Genomic DNA, 17,832 nt, shown 5'->3' on the forward strand with positions numbered 1-17,832 from the left:
TTATAGTTAAAATGCTGAATTTCACAACTGGATAGCCACTTGCAAAAAAATGAAGTTGCTCCCCTATCTGATACAATACAAAAATTAATTCAAAATAGATCATAGACCTAAATGTAGCAGCTTAAGCTATAAAACTCTTGGAAGAAAACATAATACATTTTCATGATGACTTTGGATCAGGCAGTGGTTTCTTGGATGTGACACCAAAAGAACAAGTGACAAAAATGGTTAAGTTGGACTTACCAAAATTAAAAACTTTTGCACTTCAAAGGACACTATCAAGAAAGCGAAAAGGCTACCCAAAGAAAGGGAGGAAATATCTGCAAATCATGTAAACTGATTAGGAACTTGTATCCAAAATAGATAAAGAACTCTTTCAACTCAACAGTAAAAAGACAAATGACCTAATTAAAAATAGGCAAAAGATTGAATAGACATTTCTCCAAAGAATATAAACAAAAGGCCAATAAGTAAATGAAAAGATGCTCAGCATCATTAATCATAGTGAGATACAAATCAAACCACAATAAGATACCACTTCATAACCATTAGGATGGCTAAAAATTAAAAAGACAGACAATAACAAATGTTGGCAAGGATTTGGCAAAATTGGAGCCCTCATAAATTACTGGTGGTGATGTAAAATGATGCAGGCACTTTAGAAAACAGTATGACAGTTCTTCAAAGTGTTAAACATAAAGTTGCTATATATCCTAGCAAATCCATTCCTAGGTATATACCTAAGAGAGTTGAAAGCATAGATCCACACAGAATTTGTACATGAATGTTCATAGTGGCATTATATGTAACGGCCGGTAAGTGGAAACAACCAGCTGATGAATGAATAAAAAAATGTGTTTTTCTATACAATGGAATATTATTTGACAATAAAAAGTGAAGTACTGATACATATTACAACATGGATAAAAACCTTGAAAACATTATGCTAGGTGAAAAAAGCCAGTCACAAAGGACCACAGACTGTATGACTCCATTTATGTGAAATGACTAGTATAGTCAAATCCATGGAGGCAGAAGGTAGAGTAGTAGTTGTCTGTGGCTGGGAGGAAGGGGAATTGAGAAGTGACTGCGACTAGGTCCCAGGTTTCTTTTGGTGATTATAAAAATGTTTTAAATATGTGATGATGGTTGCACAACTCTGAGAATATATTAAAAACCACTGAGGTGTTGGACTTCCTCACCTGGATTGTTGCTGATGTTCTCACAAACATTGGGGACTGACGGCTTGATGTGCTGAGCCCTCTGTCTTGGGGCTGGCCTCTACGAAGCTTGTTGCTGCAAAGAGAGGCTAAACCTGCTTATGATTGTGCCTAAGAATCTTCCCCTGAGTGCCTCTTTGTTGCTCAGCTGTGGCCCTCTCTCTCTAACTAAGCCACCTTTGCGGGTGATCTTGCTGCCCTCTCCCCTATGTGGGACCTGACTCCTAGGGGTGTGAATCTCCCTGGCAACGCAGGATATGACTCCTGGGGATGAATCTGACGTGGTATCATGGGATTGAGAATATCTTATTGACCAAAAGAGGGATGCGAAATGAAATGAAATAAAGCTTCAGTGCTGAGAGATTTCAAATGGAGTTGAGAGGTCACTCTGGTGGACATTCTTATGCACTATATAAATAACACTTTTCAGGTTTTAATATATTGGAATAGCTAGAAGTAAATACCTGAAATTACCAAACTCCAACCCAGTAGCCTTGACTCTTGAAGATGATTGTGTAACAGTGTAGCTTACAAGGGGTGACAGTGTGATTGTGAAAACCTTGTGGATCACATTCCCTTTATCTACTGTATGAATGGATGAGTAGAAAAATGGGGACAAAACCTAAATGAAAAAGAGGATGGGATGGGGGGAGTGATTTGGGTGTTCTTTTTTTATTTTTGTCTTTTATTCTTATTCTGGTTCTTTCTGGTATAAGGAAAATGTTCAAAAATAGATTGGGGTGATGAATGCACAACTATGAGATGGTAGTGTGAACAGTTGATTATACACCATGGATGATTGTATGGTATGTGAATATATCTCAATAAAACTGAATTTAAAAAAAAAACACTAATTTGTACACATTGAAAATGTGAACATTATGATAAATGAACTATACCTCAATAAAGTTTTTATAAAAATATTGTATTCAGTGAAAATTTTAAATATTCTAACAGGGAATTTGAATTTTTGTCTTGAAAGCAGTGGTGTACCCAGAGACTTTTTTTTTCCTACAATTTTTGTGGTAACATATATACAGCATAAATTTTCCCATTTTAACCATTTTCAAATATAATTCAGTGGTATTAGTTAATATTGTTTAACCATCACTGCCATCCATTGCCAAAACTTTTCAATCACCCCAAACAAATGCTCTGTATCCATTAATCATTAACTCCACATTCTCTATCCTCCACCCTCCACCCCCCCTTCCCTAACCTGTAATCTACCTTCTATATCTATGAATTTGCATATTCTAGTTATTTCATGCAAGTGAGATTAACAATATCTGTCCAAAATTTGGGTCTGGCTTGTTTCACTCAACAGGATGTCTTCAAAGTTCGTCTATATCATAGTATCAGAACTTTACTTTTTACCACCGAATAATACTCCATTGTATGTATATACCACATTTTGTTTTTCCATTCTTCTGTTGATGGATCCTGAAGATGTCTAAACTCAAGAATGACATGATCAGAAACATCCTTTTGGGAGCATGTGAAGAATCTGACAAAAGACTAGAACTTAATGCTTAGAATATTTATTCTCAGCTGTCTGCCCTTAGAAGTATGACATTTTTATGTTATTAATACTGAATTCGAAATCTTAAATGTTGTGCAAGATAATAGTTTATATTTACCTTGCTCCCATTTTTTCAAAATAAATTGTTCCAGGTGATTGGAAAAGCAAACAAGAAGTAGTAGTGGTCGCCGAGTATGAGAACTAATACTGATTTTTTAATTTACCTCAGTGTGTTGCCTTCGCTATTGTGGATTTTATAGACAGCATGATATAATTTGTTTTAGCCAGAACACCAGGATTCTTGATGAGGAATCAAGGATTTTGATGAGGAAAGGCTCAGAAATTTAGGTTTCCTGAGTTTTTTGTTAACTTTCTCCCTTCTTTATGTGAGTTATCTTAATACTGTCAAGATAATGTTACATACTGGAAAATAGTTCAGACAGCATAGAAGGCAAAAGGAGCAGTATCATGTTAACTGTCTGGTTCTTTATTGACTCTAAAGAACCATAATTTTTAAACTCTTGTTATTCTTTAGAAAGTTCTAGACTGAGATTTACCTTTGAAAAATGGAATTTACAAGTTGGTCCTATAGGAAATGCTGACTTTCAGTGAACTGTTCATCAGTAGTTTACTGTCACTGCTTCCCTCCTGAGTATGTACTGGTGTTAACCATTAGTAAATCTATTTTTAGGAGAGTACATTGTGTACAGCACCCATTTTGGACAGAACTTGGTGTAATCTGTGTTGTCAGTAGAGAGGGTGCCCTCCTGTGGTCAGTTGGAAACAAAATTTCAGCTATTAAAATAATTGTTCTAGCTTTCTGTGAGTTCACGTTTCTCTGCTATTCCATAATAGGATCACCGATGGTCTGAATTGCTTTTCAGTAAACAAAAAACAGAACCATGGCAGAATTTTAGATAAAATGTTGAGAATTGGCGGAAGTAACATCTTGTTTTATTTGGAGGAGATGCTAAAAAAGATATGGCTCAAAGGACCGAGTCTGGGGGAGGAGACTAGCAGAGAAAAAAGATAACGCTGTGTGAGGAGTGTCTTGTGGTTGTGGTAGTATTTGGGAAGCTCTGTGACTAACATTGGTGTGATACACTTGAATATTTTCCAGCTACACTCTGCCCTCTTTACAAAACACTTCCAGAATGATATTCTGGCTTTATTTCTCTATATTTGACCATATAGATATCTTCTCACCTTAGAGAAAGGAAGAGGTATTTATCCAGCACTATTTAAAACATTATCTTGTTTAATGGAGATTACATTGATTTTTAAATAACTGTTCAAATCTGTTTTGTACTGCCTCTCATAAGTTGGCATCAGAAGTTTTTATTAGCTATGGGGACTTTGAAACGACGATTTTTAAATGAATTGTCCCTGCAAATTACATTTAAATTTGTATAGGAGATCTTTTAATACATCTGTTCTTCTGAGCTGAACTATTAAATTTTTTATTTTCAGCAACAGATATGCCCCATATCTACCTTCTTAGGTCCTTGGCTGATATTTTTAATGCCCCAGTATCTCTTAGAATGATTGTGACTGTTAATGGGGTTATGCCCTTGTCAGATGTCTGGCTGATCTTCACCAATCCGTTAATAAAGGAGTGTTGCAAATAAGAACAGTTCTAATCACGTGAATGGTTCTTTCTGTCATCAGGAATTTGCATATATTGGACTTTGTTGGGGGATATGAAATTAAGCTATTCAGTTTGAATTAACAGTTTAAAATTCTTTGAAAGTTCTGAGCCAGTTATAAAGCATTTTAAATTGAGAACGAATTACTGCCATTTCTGTACAAACTGAAAAGACAGTTTCTGCTTATTTATGCATACTTACACAGTTGTAAACATCATGAATCTAATATTGTGAATTGGTTCTCAAAGTGATTTTTACTTTTAATGTGAGGCTTGCAAAAATATATTTGGCATCTTCTTGACCAAAGGGGATGCGAAATGAAACGAAATAAAGCTTCAGTGGCTGAGAGACTTCAAATGGAGTTGAGGGGTCACTCTGGTGGACATTGTTACACACTATATAGATAACACTTTTTAGGTTTTAATGTATTGGAATAGCTAGAAGTAAATACCTGAAACTACCAAACTCCACCCCAGTAGCCTTGACTCGTGAAGATGATTTTACAGCAACGTAGCTTACAAGGGGCGGCAGTGTGATTGTGAAAACCTTGTGGATTGCACTCCCTTTATCCAGTGTATGGATGGATGAGTAGAAAAAAGGAGACAAAAACTGAATGAAAAATAGGGTGGGATGGGAGGGATGATTTGGGTGTTCTTTTTTACTTTTATTTTTTATTATGATTCTGATTCTTTCTGGTGTAAGAAAAATGTTCAAAAATAGATTGGGGTAATGAATGCACAACTTTATGATGGTACTGTGAACAGTTGATTGTACACCATGGATGATTGTATGGTATGTGAATATATCTCAATAAAACTGAATTTTAAAAAAACATAATTTGTTTATATTGAACTCCATTTACTTGAGTGCACCATCATGTGTGTTTAAAAGGATGCAGGGGGCTGTTTTCCTAATTATATATAACTGCTTTAGCTTTTCATACTCTAAGGTTTTTAAATGTTTTAAATTTTTAAAAAGTAAGGCTTGTTAATCCATTCAAAATGTTAGCTTGGCTGTGAATAAATGGCAGTACAGTGTAACGCTTAGGAGCTCAGACTCGAGCCAGACTGCCTGGGTTTGAGTCCCAGCACTCTTGCTTACTAGCTATATGGCCTTGGCAAGTTCTTTAGCTTCTCTGTGCTTCAGTTTACTCATTTTCAACATGGAAATAATAGTAGTACCTGACTCATAAGACTGTCATGAGAATTAAATGAATTAATGTAAAAATAATTAGAATAGTGCCTGGCACATGCTTAGGTCTGTGTGTGTATTACCCAGTATTGTTATTGGCATTATTAAATTTACACATGAATTAATGTCGAAATTTGTAGTGATGAATATATTGTTTTATAAATACAAAGACTTTTGCAGTTCTTGCTTTAAAAAATATTTCCATATAATTGAAAATAAACAGCTGAAATAGCATTTTATAAATCTTAGCAATTATCTTTTCTTTCTTCTTTTTTTTAGGCACGGAATGTTAACACCGGTGAATTGGCAGCAATTAAAGTAATAAAATTGGAGCCAGGTAAATTATTTGAAATTTGATGTTTCTTATTTTGCCTGAAGCCATTAAACTTTTTAAGGTTTATTTTAGTGATGTTTGGTAAACATTCTCTTGTCTTTACCAGCATCTTCTGGGAAATAGAACTGTTATTTATTACTTCTTCTGCCTCTTTGAGACCTTTGTACATCTTGCTCAATTTTTCCCTGAAAAAAATAACCAATAATTGGGGAAGGAGGGGAACTCCTGAGAAGATGTTGTTCCTTTTGAAATCTAATTGAACTAACCTGTCACAGATTGATAGTGGTATATTTCCCAGTTAGCTTTGTCCTGTGGAGAGGGGAGCAGTGTGATGTGGTAGAAAGAGCTGGACTGAGATTTGAGTGATTGTGGTCAGTTCTTTATCTCCCACTCCCTTGCTGTGTGAAATTGAGCAAGTAGCATCCTTTCTCTTAGTTTCAGTCTTCTCAGAAGACCTAGCTCTAACATTTTATGTGTCATTATTATCTAGTAGTTTCTTTCTAACTTGAGCAGCTTATTGTAAAGCCCCTGGGATTACTCCATGTTCCTTTTTCTGCTGCCGTTATGTACTACCTTTCAAACCTCCCCTCTCCCCTGCAAAACCCACATCTTCCTGAGCTAACCACACTTTCTGGTTTATCCTCTCTTAGAAACTCCTTCCCACTCTTTTCTCCATCCCACTATAAGTAGTAATTGTGCTATTTGTAGACTGAGTTCCCTAGTAATAGTAGTGCACTTCAAATAGCTTCTTCCACCACAAGCTGGTAGTATGAGTTCATTGATAAAACAGGTTTTAGCTTCAGCATGGGTAGAAATCCATTTAGTGGTTTTTCAAGGGTGGGCAAACTTTTTCTGTAAAAGGCTAGATAATAAATATTTTAGGATTTGCAGACCATCTATGGGCTCTTGCACACAGTTTTCTCTCTTTTTCTCCAAAATGTAAAAACGATCCTTAGATGAAGGGCATAGAAAAACAATCCACCTGCTATTGTAGTTTGTCTACCCCTGTTTTAGTAAACTTTTATAAAGTGCCATTAAGATGACATTTTTAGGATATGCTGACTGACTATGATCACACCACACTGAAATGTAATAAATAAAGACTAGTTTTAAGTTATACATATTTACAGATTTTGCAATCATCTAATTACATTCTAATATTGCAAGGCAAGGTTTTTTTCCTTTTCTCTGAATCTCCTGCTCTTCAGTTTATGAGAAACTTAAGTAGAATATTTGGAATAGGTGAAATCTGAGGTGAAAAAATATATATATATTTAACAATTTGGCCTTGAAAGCAGGGCCTACATTTTTAATCATTAAGAAGTGGCTCTGTCACTTGACATCACTGTCACTAATCAGAAGCAGTTTGTACATACATTATTCCTTCAAATCAGTTAAATTCCTTCTCTCTCAGCCTGTCCTGACCCCTGGTCTGATCAAAATGACTCCTCAGCAGGAATAGCTCAGTTACAGCACTTAATCACAGCTGTATTGTCATTTTAGAAGTGCTTCCAGGTCTTAATGGAATTTGTCTCTCAAGTACTGAACTTAGGGCCTAGTACAAAGTATGCATTCATTGAAATTCACTTTTCAAAAAGATTAAATTTAACATAATTTTATTTAATATATAACTTTTTTCTTTCACAGTTATGTTATGGGATTGTTAATAGTTAATATTCTACTTAATGTGTAAATATAAAGTTTATATTGAAATAATAATTTTCTACCCTTTGAGTTAATAATTGGGCCTAAATTTGCTTATTTTGCTTTACAGTATAGTTTTATATAGAGTATTTATTTTGTCTTTTCATTTTACATTCATGGCTATTTCCTTGTTCACATTCAATTTGTACATGGTTAAACACGTAGACAATTTACCTATTAGCTAATTTCCTTGAAAACATTAGGTGCTTGAAAAAATCTTATTGTTCATCATTGTCAATTATTTTTGGATAATGCAATTTGCGTTGTTAGGCTGTCAATCTTGAGCAATGCCTTGGTATATATTGTTCATTTATTAACAGTAGAAAATACAATTAAATAAAAAAGGAAAATAAAAATTTATTTATTTATTATTCTACCACCCAGAAATAAGGATTATTACTACATATATGTATTACTAAGTATTCTATTAAATTTAGTTAACATTGGATTCACTACTTATATTTTAATAGAAGCCGCTGGAATTTCTATATTTAACTACTTTGCTTTAATTTGCTTATATCTTATGAAAAATATTTACTTGTTGGTGGGCTTGAATGTATGGCTCAGTGGTTAAGGGCACAAACCAGGAAACTTTGATTCTATATATATATATATAATAATGATATCTCATAAGGTTGTTGTGGGGATTAAACAAGTTAATATATGCAAAGCCCTTGAAATAAGTAGCTGTTATTACTATCACCACCACTACAGTTATCAAGATTTGGCTACAGTACTTCTCATCTACAGCAACTACCCTCCTCCCACCAGTTCGAATTAGATCCCAGATATGTCATTTCAGCCCTAAATAATTCAGTATCTATTGCTAAAGGATAAGAACTCAAAATATAACCAAAAGTAGGGACCCTCATATACTGCTGCTGGGCACATAAAATGGTACAGCCACTTACGAAAATAGTTTGGCAGTTGCTTAAAAAGTTAAGCATAAATTTGCCATATGACCCAGCAACTCCACTCTTGGATATTTACCTACATAACTACTTCCTCACAAATGTAAATATCAGCATTATTCATAATAAGTTGGAAAAATTTTTTAAATGAAAACAGTCTATATGCCCATCGGGTGGTAAATGGATAGACAAATTGTGGTGTATTCATACAACAGAATACTATTCAGCAATAAAAAGAAACAAACTACTGATATCTGCTATGGCCTGGATAAACCTAAAAACATCGTGCTAAGTGAAAGGAGTCAGATACAAGAACCCACATATTCTATGATTCTGTATATACGAAATCTCCAGAGAAGACAAATCTAGAGTCAGAAAGTAGATTAAGCTAAAATAACATACAGATAAAGCTTCACACTTGACAGAAAGCAGTATTTCTGTCAAGAATGGTGCAGCTTTCAAGTGTCGTAACAAATCCTGTGTTTGAGTGGCTAAGGCTTGCTTTCTCCTGGGAATGTTTGTTGCTGAAAATCATGGATTATTGGAAACTCGACTGTATGTAATTATATCAGCAAGATAAAACATCCCACTCTTGCCTGGAGAATTTAAGCCACTTTGACTTGGAGAAGTAGTCTTGATGTACAACCCAGTTGCAGAGCTTCAGATGAGAGCTTCTGGGCATAGCATTCCACATCTATCTTTGTAACTTTGAAGGAAAACAAGACATTACGTTCACTTTGCAGTAGAGTCCTGAAGTAGACCCCTTTACACAAAGCTCTGACTTGCTTTAAGCCTGTCAAAACACTGCTTCATTTAAATTTCACCTCAATTCCACTTTTCCCCAAATCCTGTAATAACTGTGTATTTTCCTTTTTCGGTGAGTCCTCTGATGTGTGGTCTTCCTCATTGTAGTGGGTCAGTAAACCTGGTTGTGTCCAACTGCAGATTTGTTCCTGTGGTCCTTAGGCTGATTGAACTAGGACACTACTAACTCTGAGATGATTTTGAAAGGAAATTAAAATAGCTCAAGATTTTGAGCTATTTGAGGCAGAGCTTGCTAGTAGAATAGAACTCACATACTTGTATTTTCAGGCTTCACTTTCATGTTCTGATAAGGTGTTCAACTATCTACATTATGGGTCTCTTGAATCTTACTTCTTCTGTGTATGTGTTTAAAGGTCAGAATTTTAGAGCCATAAGGAGCTTTTTTTAGATCATCTATCCCGATGATTGTCAAATGTTTTACAAGAGTCAGAAGTTTTATCACAGAAGACCTTTAGTGGAAGTACAGTTTAAAAAATCTCTTAAGCCTCTTACATCTCATATTGCAGAGAAGTATGTATAGCATTTTTAATTTGCCTCAAGTCATACACCTTATTTGTAGATTTAACTCTCCTGATTCTCGCTCATTGTTTGTTTGTTTTTCACACAAAAAAAAAACAGCATTTAATTAAAGTTAACTTACAGGTACTCATTTATGGTATTGTTTGCAGCACTGGTTATTGAAGTAAAAAATATATGCAGACAGATCGCAACATTGATTAATTAGGTAGCAATTCATAGGAGAAACTTTTCTAAATGAGGAACACAATAAAAAAATGCTGAGATTGATAGCAGTGAAATTGATAGTGAGGAGAAAATAGGCTGTTTTGTTTCCATGGGAGCAATACTTAATAGATTGTAGAACAATATTTAAAAATTATAAAAGGTACCAGTAAGACCTCATTCCACTATTTTTTCATGGATCTTCAGATTTATTTTATGACTGTACTTTTTTGTCAGGTGTTGGCTGCTAGGATATTAGTTTTTTTCCTGTCTTGACAGGTAGGGGAGGCATTTTCTCTTTTATCTTTCATCATAGTATGGCAAGACATTAGGGAACTTGTTTACCTGGCTCCTTTTCCTATCTCCCTTGAGTGCTTCAGTAGATCCCTTACCACCAGTTGTTTATTCAGTGTTGCCCTGAGTTCATTGCCATTGTGGCTAGAGTAGTTATTACATCATTTATGATAATTACTTTTCAAAGGTTAATCATGAATTCTTAGCCACTCTTTCATATATTAGAACCATATTTAATATATTTACCCACTGAAAGATAATAATGCTCAAAAATAAAAAAGCAAATGACAAAGGATTTTTTATCTAGTATATCTGTGATTGCTTCCTCATACCCAGCCCAGCATTTTTTTGTACTTTATCTTGAATGGAAGATAAAAAGACAGTGTTCCTGTCTTCAGAGCACTCGTTACCCCATGTGAAAACTATCTAGAGTTATTACGTAAGTAGGATACTAACTACAGGCATTCACCCATTGAGCAGAATGTATTGTATACCCAGGGATTGTGGTGCTGGCGATGAGAAATAGTGGTGGCTGTGATTCGAAAGACTTAATTCACAGAGTATTGAATAGCTGCCTCCAGTGGTTTACTTTGTGAAATACTTGAGAGTAGGGTATATCTGAGCAAGATGCCATGTGAAAGGACACTAATGAAAAAGAGAGTAGCTGATGTATCTTAATTTACTTGATGGGTTCAATAGAGGTTTTGAGTGAGATTCATTTCTTTTAGAATGATTAAGGAAGTAAGAGTTCAGCTGAGCCTTCCTGGCTGGGTAGGATTTTGCTGGGTTATATAGGAGAACGGAAGGTATTTGACACGAGGTTAATTGTGAAAGCAAAGGTAGTGTTGAAGGACTAGGCCTGTTTGGGAAATAGTGAGTAGTTTCATCTGACTAGGGTGATAGGCTCTGTTTGGGAGTAGTGAGAGAGGAGATTGAAAAGCAGATTGATGATTGTTACCTCAAAGGTTTAGACTTTACCTTATGGACAGTGGGATTTTTTAACTGGTTAGTAATATGGGAAGGGTGGAAATATAGATAAATTCAGTATGCCCAGGACACATTGGATAGGACAGACCTGCTGGTGAGAAGACCTAGAACCTTTACAACATCCACACAACATGAGATGTTAGAGTAGGAGAGTAGGGCTTGAAGTGTCGGTGGTAGGGGGTAGGGGAGAGATGCAGAATGTGTGAACGTTTGTATTTCAGGGAGAATAACTTTGCCATACTGTTTTGATTATAGAAACTAATATTTTTATGAATTTTACACAGCTGTGGGTTATTCCTATATAGCTTCAAGAATAGGTCAGTAGCCACTAGAAAACTTTTATTTTCAAATCAAGTCTGTTAAGAGAGACCAGAAGGTCAGAGGGGAGCTTGAAGCATCTCAAAAGCAGAACTATTTCTAAACAATACACTATGGTTGTGGTTGGTGGGCATAATACAGATGGAGAAATTTTTGACCATTGTGTTCTTTACTTCCCTTAAAATTTGTACCATGCCCTATTTCCCCTTTTTCTGTCCTTTCTCCAGAAACATCTTCAAAATACAGAACAGTAAAATATGTATTAGTATAGTGCATACTGTCCCTGGAGAAATTGTCATGCTGCCATCATTATTAATAGAGCGTGAGGGATATAATCTAGAGTGACCCTGGCTTCACTCACGGCTGTGGGGTACCTGCTGTATTTGGGTCTTCCATCACAGCTGCTCAGGTAAACCTAGCCCTTACAAGAGCTGCATCGAGGAAGAGAAAAAGTCTTAGCAGGTTAGACAAGTATCTCGGGTTAAGTCATTCTGCTCTCACTACCTGGAAATTGTCTGTTCTCAACTGTGGAGAATATTTCCTCAAATAATCCATTAAAATGAGAAGGGAGCAGAATTGGTTCAGGGGGAGGGGAGAATCTTACTCTTTTTATGTACAAAGCACAGATTAAAATTTCATGGTGATGAGTGATTAAGGAAAAAAGGCTAAAAAAACACTGCATTGGAGTAGGACTTATTTTGGAAGGGAGGCAGGGTCATGGTTTTATTAAACCAAAAACTAAGCCTAATCATCTAATATAAATATTTTGGTACACCAATCAGGATACCTTAGTCCTTTTCTGTTTAGACAGTTTCACCAAGGGAATTTCTTTTTGTCCCTGTTGAACTCAAGATTAAAGTTGATTCAGTAACAGCTTATGTAAATGATACTTATTGTAAGCATTGTTAAACATGAGCACTTACTAAAAGAGGACAAACCAAATAAATTCCTTGAATTATTTTCATTAGATGAAATATTTGAAGAATTATTTTCTTCATTCTCTAAAATACTAATATGGCTGTCTTAATTCATTTTTTCACCTTTTTTGAATTATCTAGACATTAATAAAATCAGTAGATACTTCTTTGTACTTCTTTATGTTATTAGAGCTTGAAGATTTCTCCAAAAACTAAAAATCATTGCTAGTTCTGAGGTTTTGGAATCAATATTTTATAATTGTATATTATAAATTACTAAAGCCACATTTCTTTTTAAAATCAGCCATTGAATCTCATGGTATTTGGGTAGTTTGAGACAATAATTAAAAGCTTGTTTAAGAGCTTCACAGCTCTGGGAATTGAGCCATGGATTACTGAAATATCGTTAATTCCACTTACTATTTCTACAATATGAAATGGATTTCAGAAATTAAAAATTAAATTAAAATTGGCCTTGTAATTAAAATACTTGTACATATAGCATTAGACAGACATTCCTGTTTCTTAGTGTTTAAAACAAATATCCCCTTGTCAGTGTTTAAAGCAAATTTGTAAGTGAAATACCCATAATGTGGAAAATAACAAACCTTGTTTGTTTTCCATGGTCTCAGTTAAAATTTTCCCCACTGGCAACATAATCCAAGATACCCAAAGAATCAGAGAGATGAGAATTCTTACAGGTGTAGCTGTTCTTAATTAAAACCTTTTTTTTTTTTCTTTTTTTTAAGAAAGAAAAAAGGAAAAGAATACCTGTTACAAAACTGTTCTTACATGCTTACCAGATAAATTTAGGGATTTAAAAAAAAATTTTTTTTTGATTGGAATTATATTAATTCAGGGATTGATTCATGAGGCAGTTGCCATCTTTACCATAATAAGTCTTAATTCTATTCAAAAGTGAAGTGTCTCTTCACTATTTTGGGTATTTGTATCCCACATATTTTGTGTAGGGCCCACATATTTTAAATTTATTCTTAATGTACAGTTTAATTTGATATATTTATTCTATTTTGTTAACTTAAGAAAATTTTTTTAGTGTTTCTGGTAGTTTTTCAGTTTTTGTGGGGTTTTGTTTTGTTTTGTTTTTTCCATTTTTGATTTTCCAGGAACACAGTCATATATATTACAAATAGTGAGATTTCTGTATTTCTATTATTCATTCCACTTTATCACCCTCACAACAACCTTAAGAGGTAGGCACTGTTATCTCCATTTATAATGAGGAACCTGAACTCAGAGAGCTCATACAACCAGTAAGTTGTGAGACCCAATTTGAAAGTTAAGTAGTCTGACTCCAAAGTGCATGCCCTTAATCCTTATGCTGTGCTAACAATATATAGGTGGGGCCTACAGCAAAATTTTATGTGATAGAAAGAAGGGGACTACATATGGTTTAACTTTAAGCTCTTAGGGTTATGATTGTACATACTTTATGTCTCCTCTAAGTTTTTTAAGATCAAGGAAAGTATTGTTCATTTTTGGAACTCTACTCACAGTTCCTAGTGCATTCTCTTCTATATCACATTAGCTGCTCAGTGTATGATGATTGTTGAATGTCTTTTCAAGAAAGAGCATCAAAAATGATAATTTTAAAGTCTAATCTACTTTATTGTTAGTTGGCATGTTAAATAGCTGTTGATATTGCAAAGAATTCTTGTATTGTAATGACATTTGTCAAGACACTTCTGGAAAACCATGCCAGCTTATTGGGTGAGTGAGTATGTTAAACACCTGTAGCTCATGTTTACTTCAGAGAGGACAGAACTAAGGAAACAGAGGACACAACAGTTTATAAATAGGCAAAGAATTGGTTTTCTGAAGACATTAACATACTGATTTATTGTCTGTCTCCCAATACAGATAGTCCTTAAGATTTCCCTGTTTGATTTTCATATAACCCCTACTGCCATTCACTGTGCAGACACATGTCAACTGCCTTCATTCGGAGACTTGGACTTAGACACATAGTTGTTAAGCAGACAAAAACGGTGGTACTGCCTCCCACCCAATAGTTCCATTTTGGCAGATTCACCATCTTTATCTGAACAGCAGTGTTTTTTAAAATAATTTTATAGAAATTAGTGGAAGACATAGGGGACTGGTGGTTTGATGGGTTGAGCCCTCTACCATAAGTTTTACCCTTGGGAAGACGGTTGCTGCAAAGGAGAGGCTAGGCCTCCCTGTATTTGTGCTTAAGAGTCTCCTCCTGAATGCCTCTTTGTTGCTCAGATGTGGCCCTCTCTCTCTGGCTAAGCCAACTTGAAACGTGAAATCACTGCCCTCCCCCCTATGTGGGATCAGACACCCAGGGAAGTGAATCTCCCTGGCAACGTGGAATATGACTCCCGGGGAGGAATGTAGACCCGGCATCGTGGGATGGAGAACATCTTCTTGACCAAAAGGGGGATGTGAAAGGAAATGAAATAAGCTTCAGTGGCAGAGAGATTCCAAAACGAGCCGAGAGATCACTCTGGTGGGCACTCTTACGCACACTTTAGACAACCTTTTTTAGGTTCTAAAGAATTGGGGTAGCTGGTGGTGGATACCTGAAACTATTAAACTACAACCCAGAACCCATGAATCTCGAAGACAGTTGTATAAAAATGTAGCTTATGCGGGGTGACAGTGGGATTGGGAATGCCATAAGGACCAAACTCCACTTTGTCTAGTTTATGGATGGATGTGTAGAAAAGTAGGGGAAGGAAACAAACAGACAAAGGTACCCAGTGTTCTTTTTTACTTCAATTGCTCTTTTTCACTCTAATTATTATTCTTGTTATTTTTGTGTGTGTGCTAATGAAGGTGTCAGGGATTGATTTAGGTGATGAATGTACAACTATGTAATGGTACTGTAAACAATCGAAAGTACAATTTGTTTTGTATGACTGCGTGGTATGAGAATATATCTCAATAAAATGATGATAAAAAAAAGAAATTAGTGGATAGTTTATTAATTCAGATTTCTTATGTTAGTGATAAGAAAAGTGGTTCTTACAAACCTAATTATTACCAGTGGGAATGATTTTAGGCATACCAGAAAGGAATCAGCCTAGCTTAGTTGGATATCAATTTGATTTAAGCTGATGTATTATTTTTTCAAGGAAAAGAACAAAAGGAAAGAATTTTTTGAACTGTTGGAAATACAATGATTGGGAGTTTGTATGTAAAAGGGAAGGAATTCTATGTTATGTTATCACTTACAGGCAAAGACCCACCTCCATAACATTCAAGTCTCTTTTTCTGTATTCACCCATTTGACTTAATAGACCTTTTTGCAGAAAAGCTTCATGTACCAAAAATAGAGAAATGCCTTTAATCTTGTTCATTGTATCTGTTCTACCAATTACTTCACTTAAGTAGAGATGATTTACTGGCTCTCTTATTAATCCACTTAAACACTTGTGGAGAACTTACTACAATTTGGGCAACCTTATCCATAAATCGTTGGTAGTAATTATATCAGTTTAGGATAATGTTAGCTATTCTAACAACTAAACCAGAACATTTCAGTGGCTTAACATCATAACATTGTATTTCAAGTTTCTCTAACAGTTCAGCGTAGCTGTTCAAATTGTCAGTGGCTTTCCTTTTAGAGATTCATGAATCCAGACTTCTATCTCCTGGGTCCTCACAGTGTCATATAGCCTACTGATGGGGAAAGAAATGGTGGGAAAGGGACACATTACTTGTGCTCTCATGCCATCGGCGAGAACTAGTGTGCAGGCACTCAGTGTGCACTCTGAGAAATGCAGCCTTTGATTGGATAGCTGCCTCCCATCCTGGAAGGGGGAGCACAGATTATTTGTGGGTGGCTAGCCAGCTTTGCCACAGTAATAATAACGTTGATAATAATAATGTATTTGTTTCATACTGCTATAACAAATTACCACAAACTTGGTGTCTTAAAACAACACAAATTTATCTCAAAGTTTTGGTCAGGTACGAAATTAGTATCCCTCGGCCCAAATCATAGTTTTGGCAGGGCTCCCTCTGGAGGTTCCAGGGGAAATCTGTTTCCTTGCCTATTCCAACTTCTAAAGCTGCATTCCTTGCGTCTTGGCACTTGGCCCCTTTCTCCATCTTTAAGGTCACAGTATAACATTCCGCTTCCATCACTACATTGCTTCCTTCTTCTGTAGTCAAATCTCCTCCTGCCTCACTTTTATTAGAATACTTGTGATTACATTTAGGGCCTACCCAGCTAATCCAGAATACTCTCCCCATCTCATAATCCTTAATCACAACTGCAGAACTTTTGCCATGTAAGGGAACATTCACAGGTTCTATGGATTAGTTCCTGTATACGTTTTGGAGCCATTGTTCAGACTGCCACAGATAGTTAGCATTTACTGAACGCTTACTAATATGTGCCAAGTGTGTTCTGAGAGCTTTGTATGTATTAGTTTGTAATTTTCTGCCTATTTAATTCTTGGTATATCCATGACTTACTCTATTTGTAGGCTTCCCTAATTTTCTCAGTTAGGGTTTGTTTTTTGTGTGTGTGTTTTTGTTGTTGTTGCTGTTTTGCTATGTTGTGGAAAATGTTTTCCTCACTTTAATATCTGGCTATCAAAAAATTCTACACTCCAAGAATTATAAAGAATTTTAGAGCTTACTTAGTCTAACCTCCTGCTCTATAATACCTAATTAAGTGTGCTAGGATTTTTTCTTGTTCCTGTTAATTTTCATCTTTGAAATGCATTTTTGTGAACTTAGAAGAAGGCCCTTAATGGGTTCCTTTGGATTATTAGTGCATTAAACTCTGCTTTTTTTTTTTTTTTCTTTTTTTCCTACCTAAATCTACCCTTTTCATTTACCTTTAAAAATTGAATATGTGGAATTTTTCTTTGGATTTCTTTTCCTACAATAATGTTGAATTTAGTTTGGCCATCTTCATAAGTAGAGATTTACTTAGTAGGGAAAAAATGGTGCATTTTTGGATCAACATTTCAGTACTAGAGAAAATTGTAGCCGAAGACTTATAGCCACTACAGATATTAATAGATTTTAATAGAGAGCAAATTAATAGGCAATTAATTGTGTAAAACATGCCAATTACTGGATGAAATTAAGCCAAAAGCAGATATTCCTGGTTTAGTGTTATCATGGAGAGGAATTATGTGGTGTAATAGATGCACTTATTCAACATTTCTTTATTGATCACACATTAGATGCTAGGGATACAAAGATAAGATTAAGGCTTAGTCTTGTTCTAGGGGACT

The 17,832-nt window shown here is 35.3% G+C and overlaps 1 protein-coding gene across 2 annotated transcripts in view; it reads left to right on the forward strand.

Moving 5' to 3' along the window:
* Positions 1-17,832, forward strand: part of MAP4K3 (mitogen-activated protein kinase kinase kinase kinase 3) — a 194,672-nt gene that overhangs the window by 49,774 nt on the left and 127,066 nt on the right. For both annotated transcript variants that reach the window (XM_037807757.1, XM_037807758.1), the window contains exon 2: positions 5,859-5,916. In XM_037807757.1, coding sequence (XP_037663685.1) covers positions 5,859-5,916 — 58 coding nt within the window. The remainder of the gene's footprint in view (positions 1-5,858; positions 5,917-17,832) is intronic.

Source organism: Choloepus didactylus, chromosome 17 (genome assembly GCF_015220235.1).
Source record: "Choloepus didactylus isolate mChoDid1 chromosome 17, mChoDid1.pri, whole genome shotgun sequence".
NCBI classification, from domain to species: domain Eukaryota; kingdom Metazoa; phylum Chordata; class Mammalia; order Pilosa; family Megalonychidae; genus Choloepus; species Choloepus didactylus.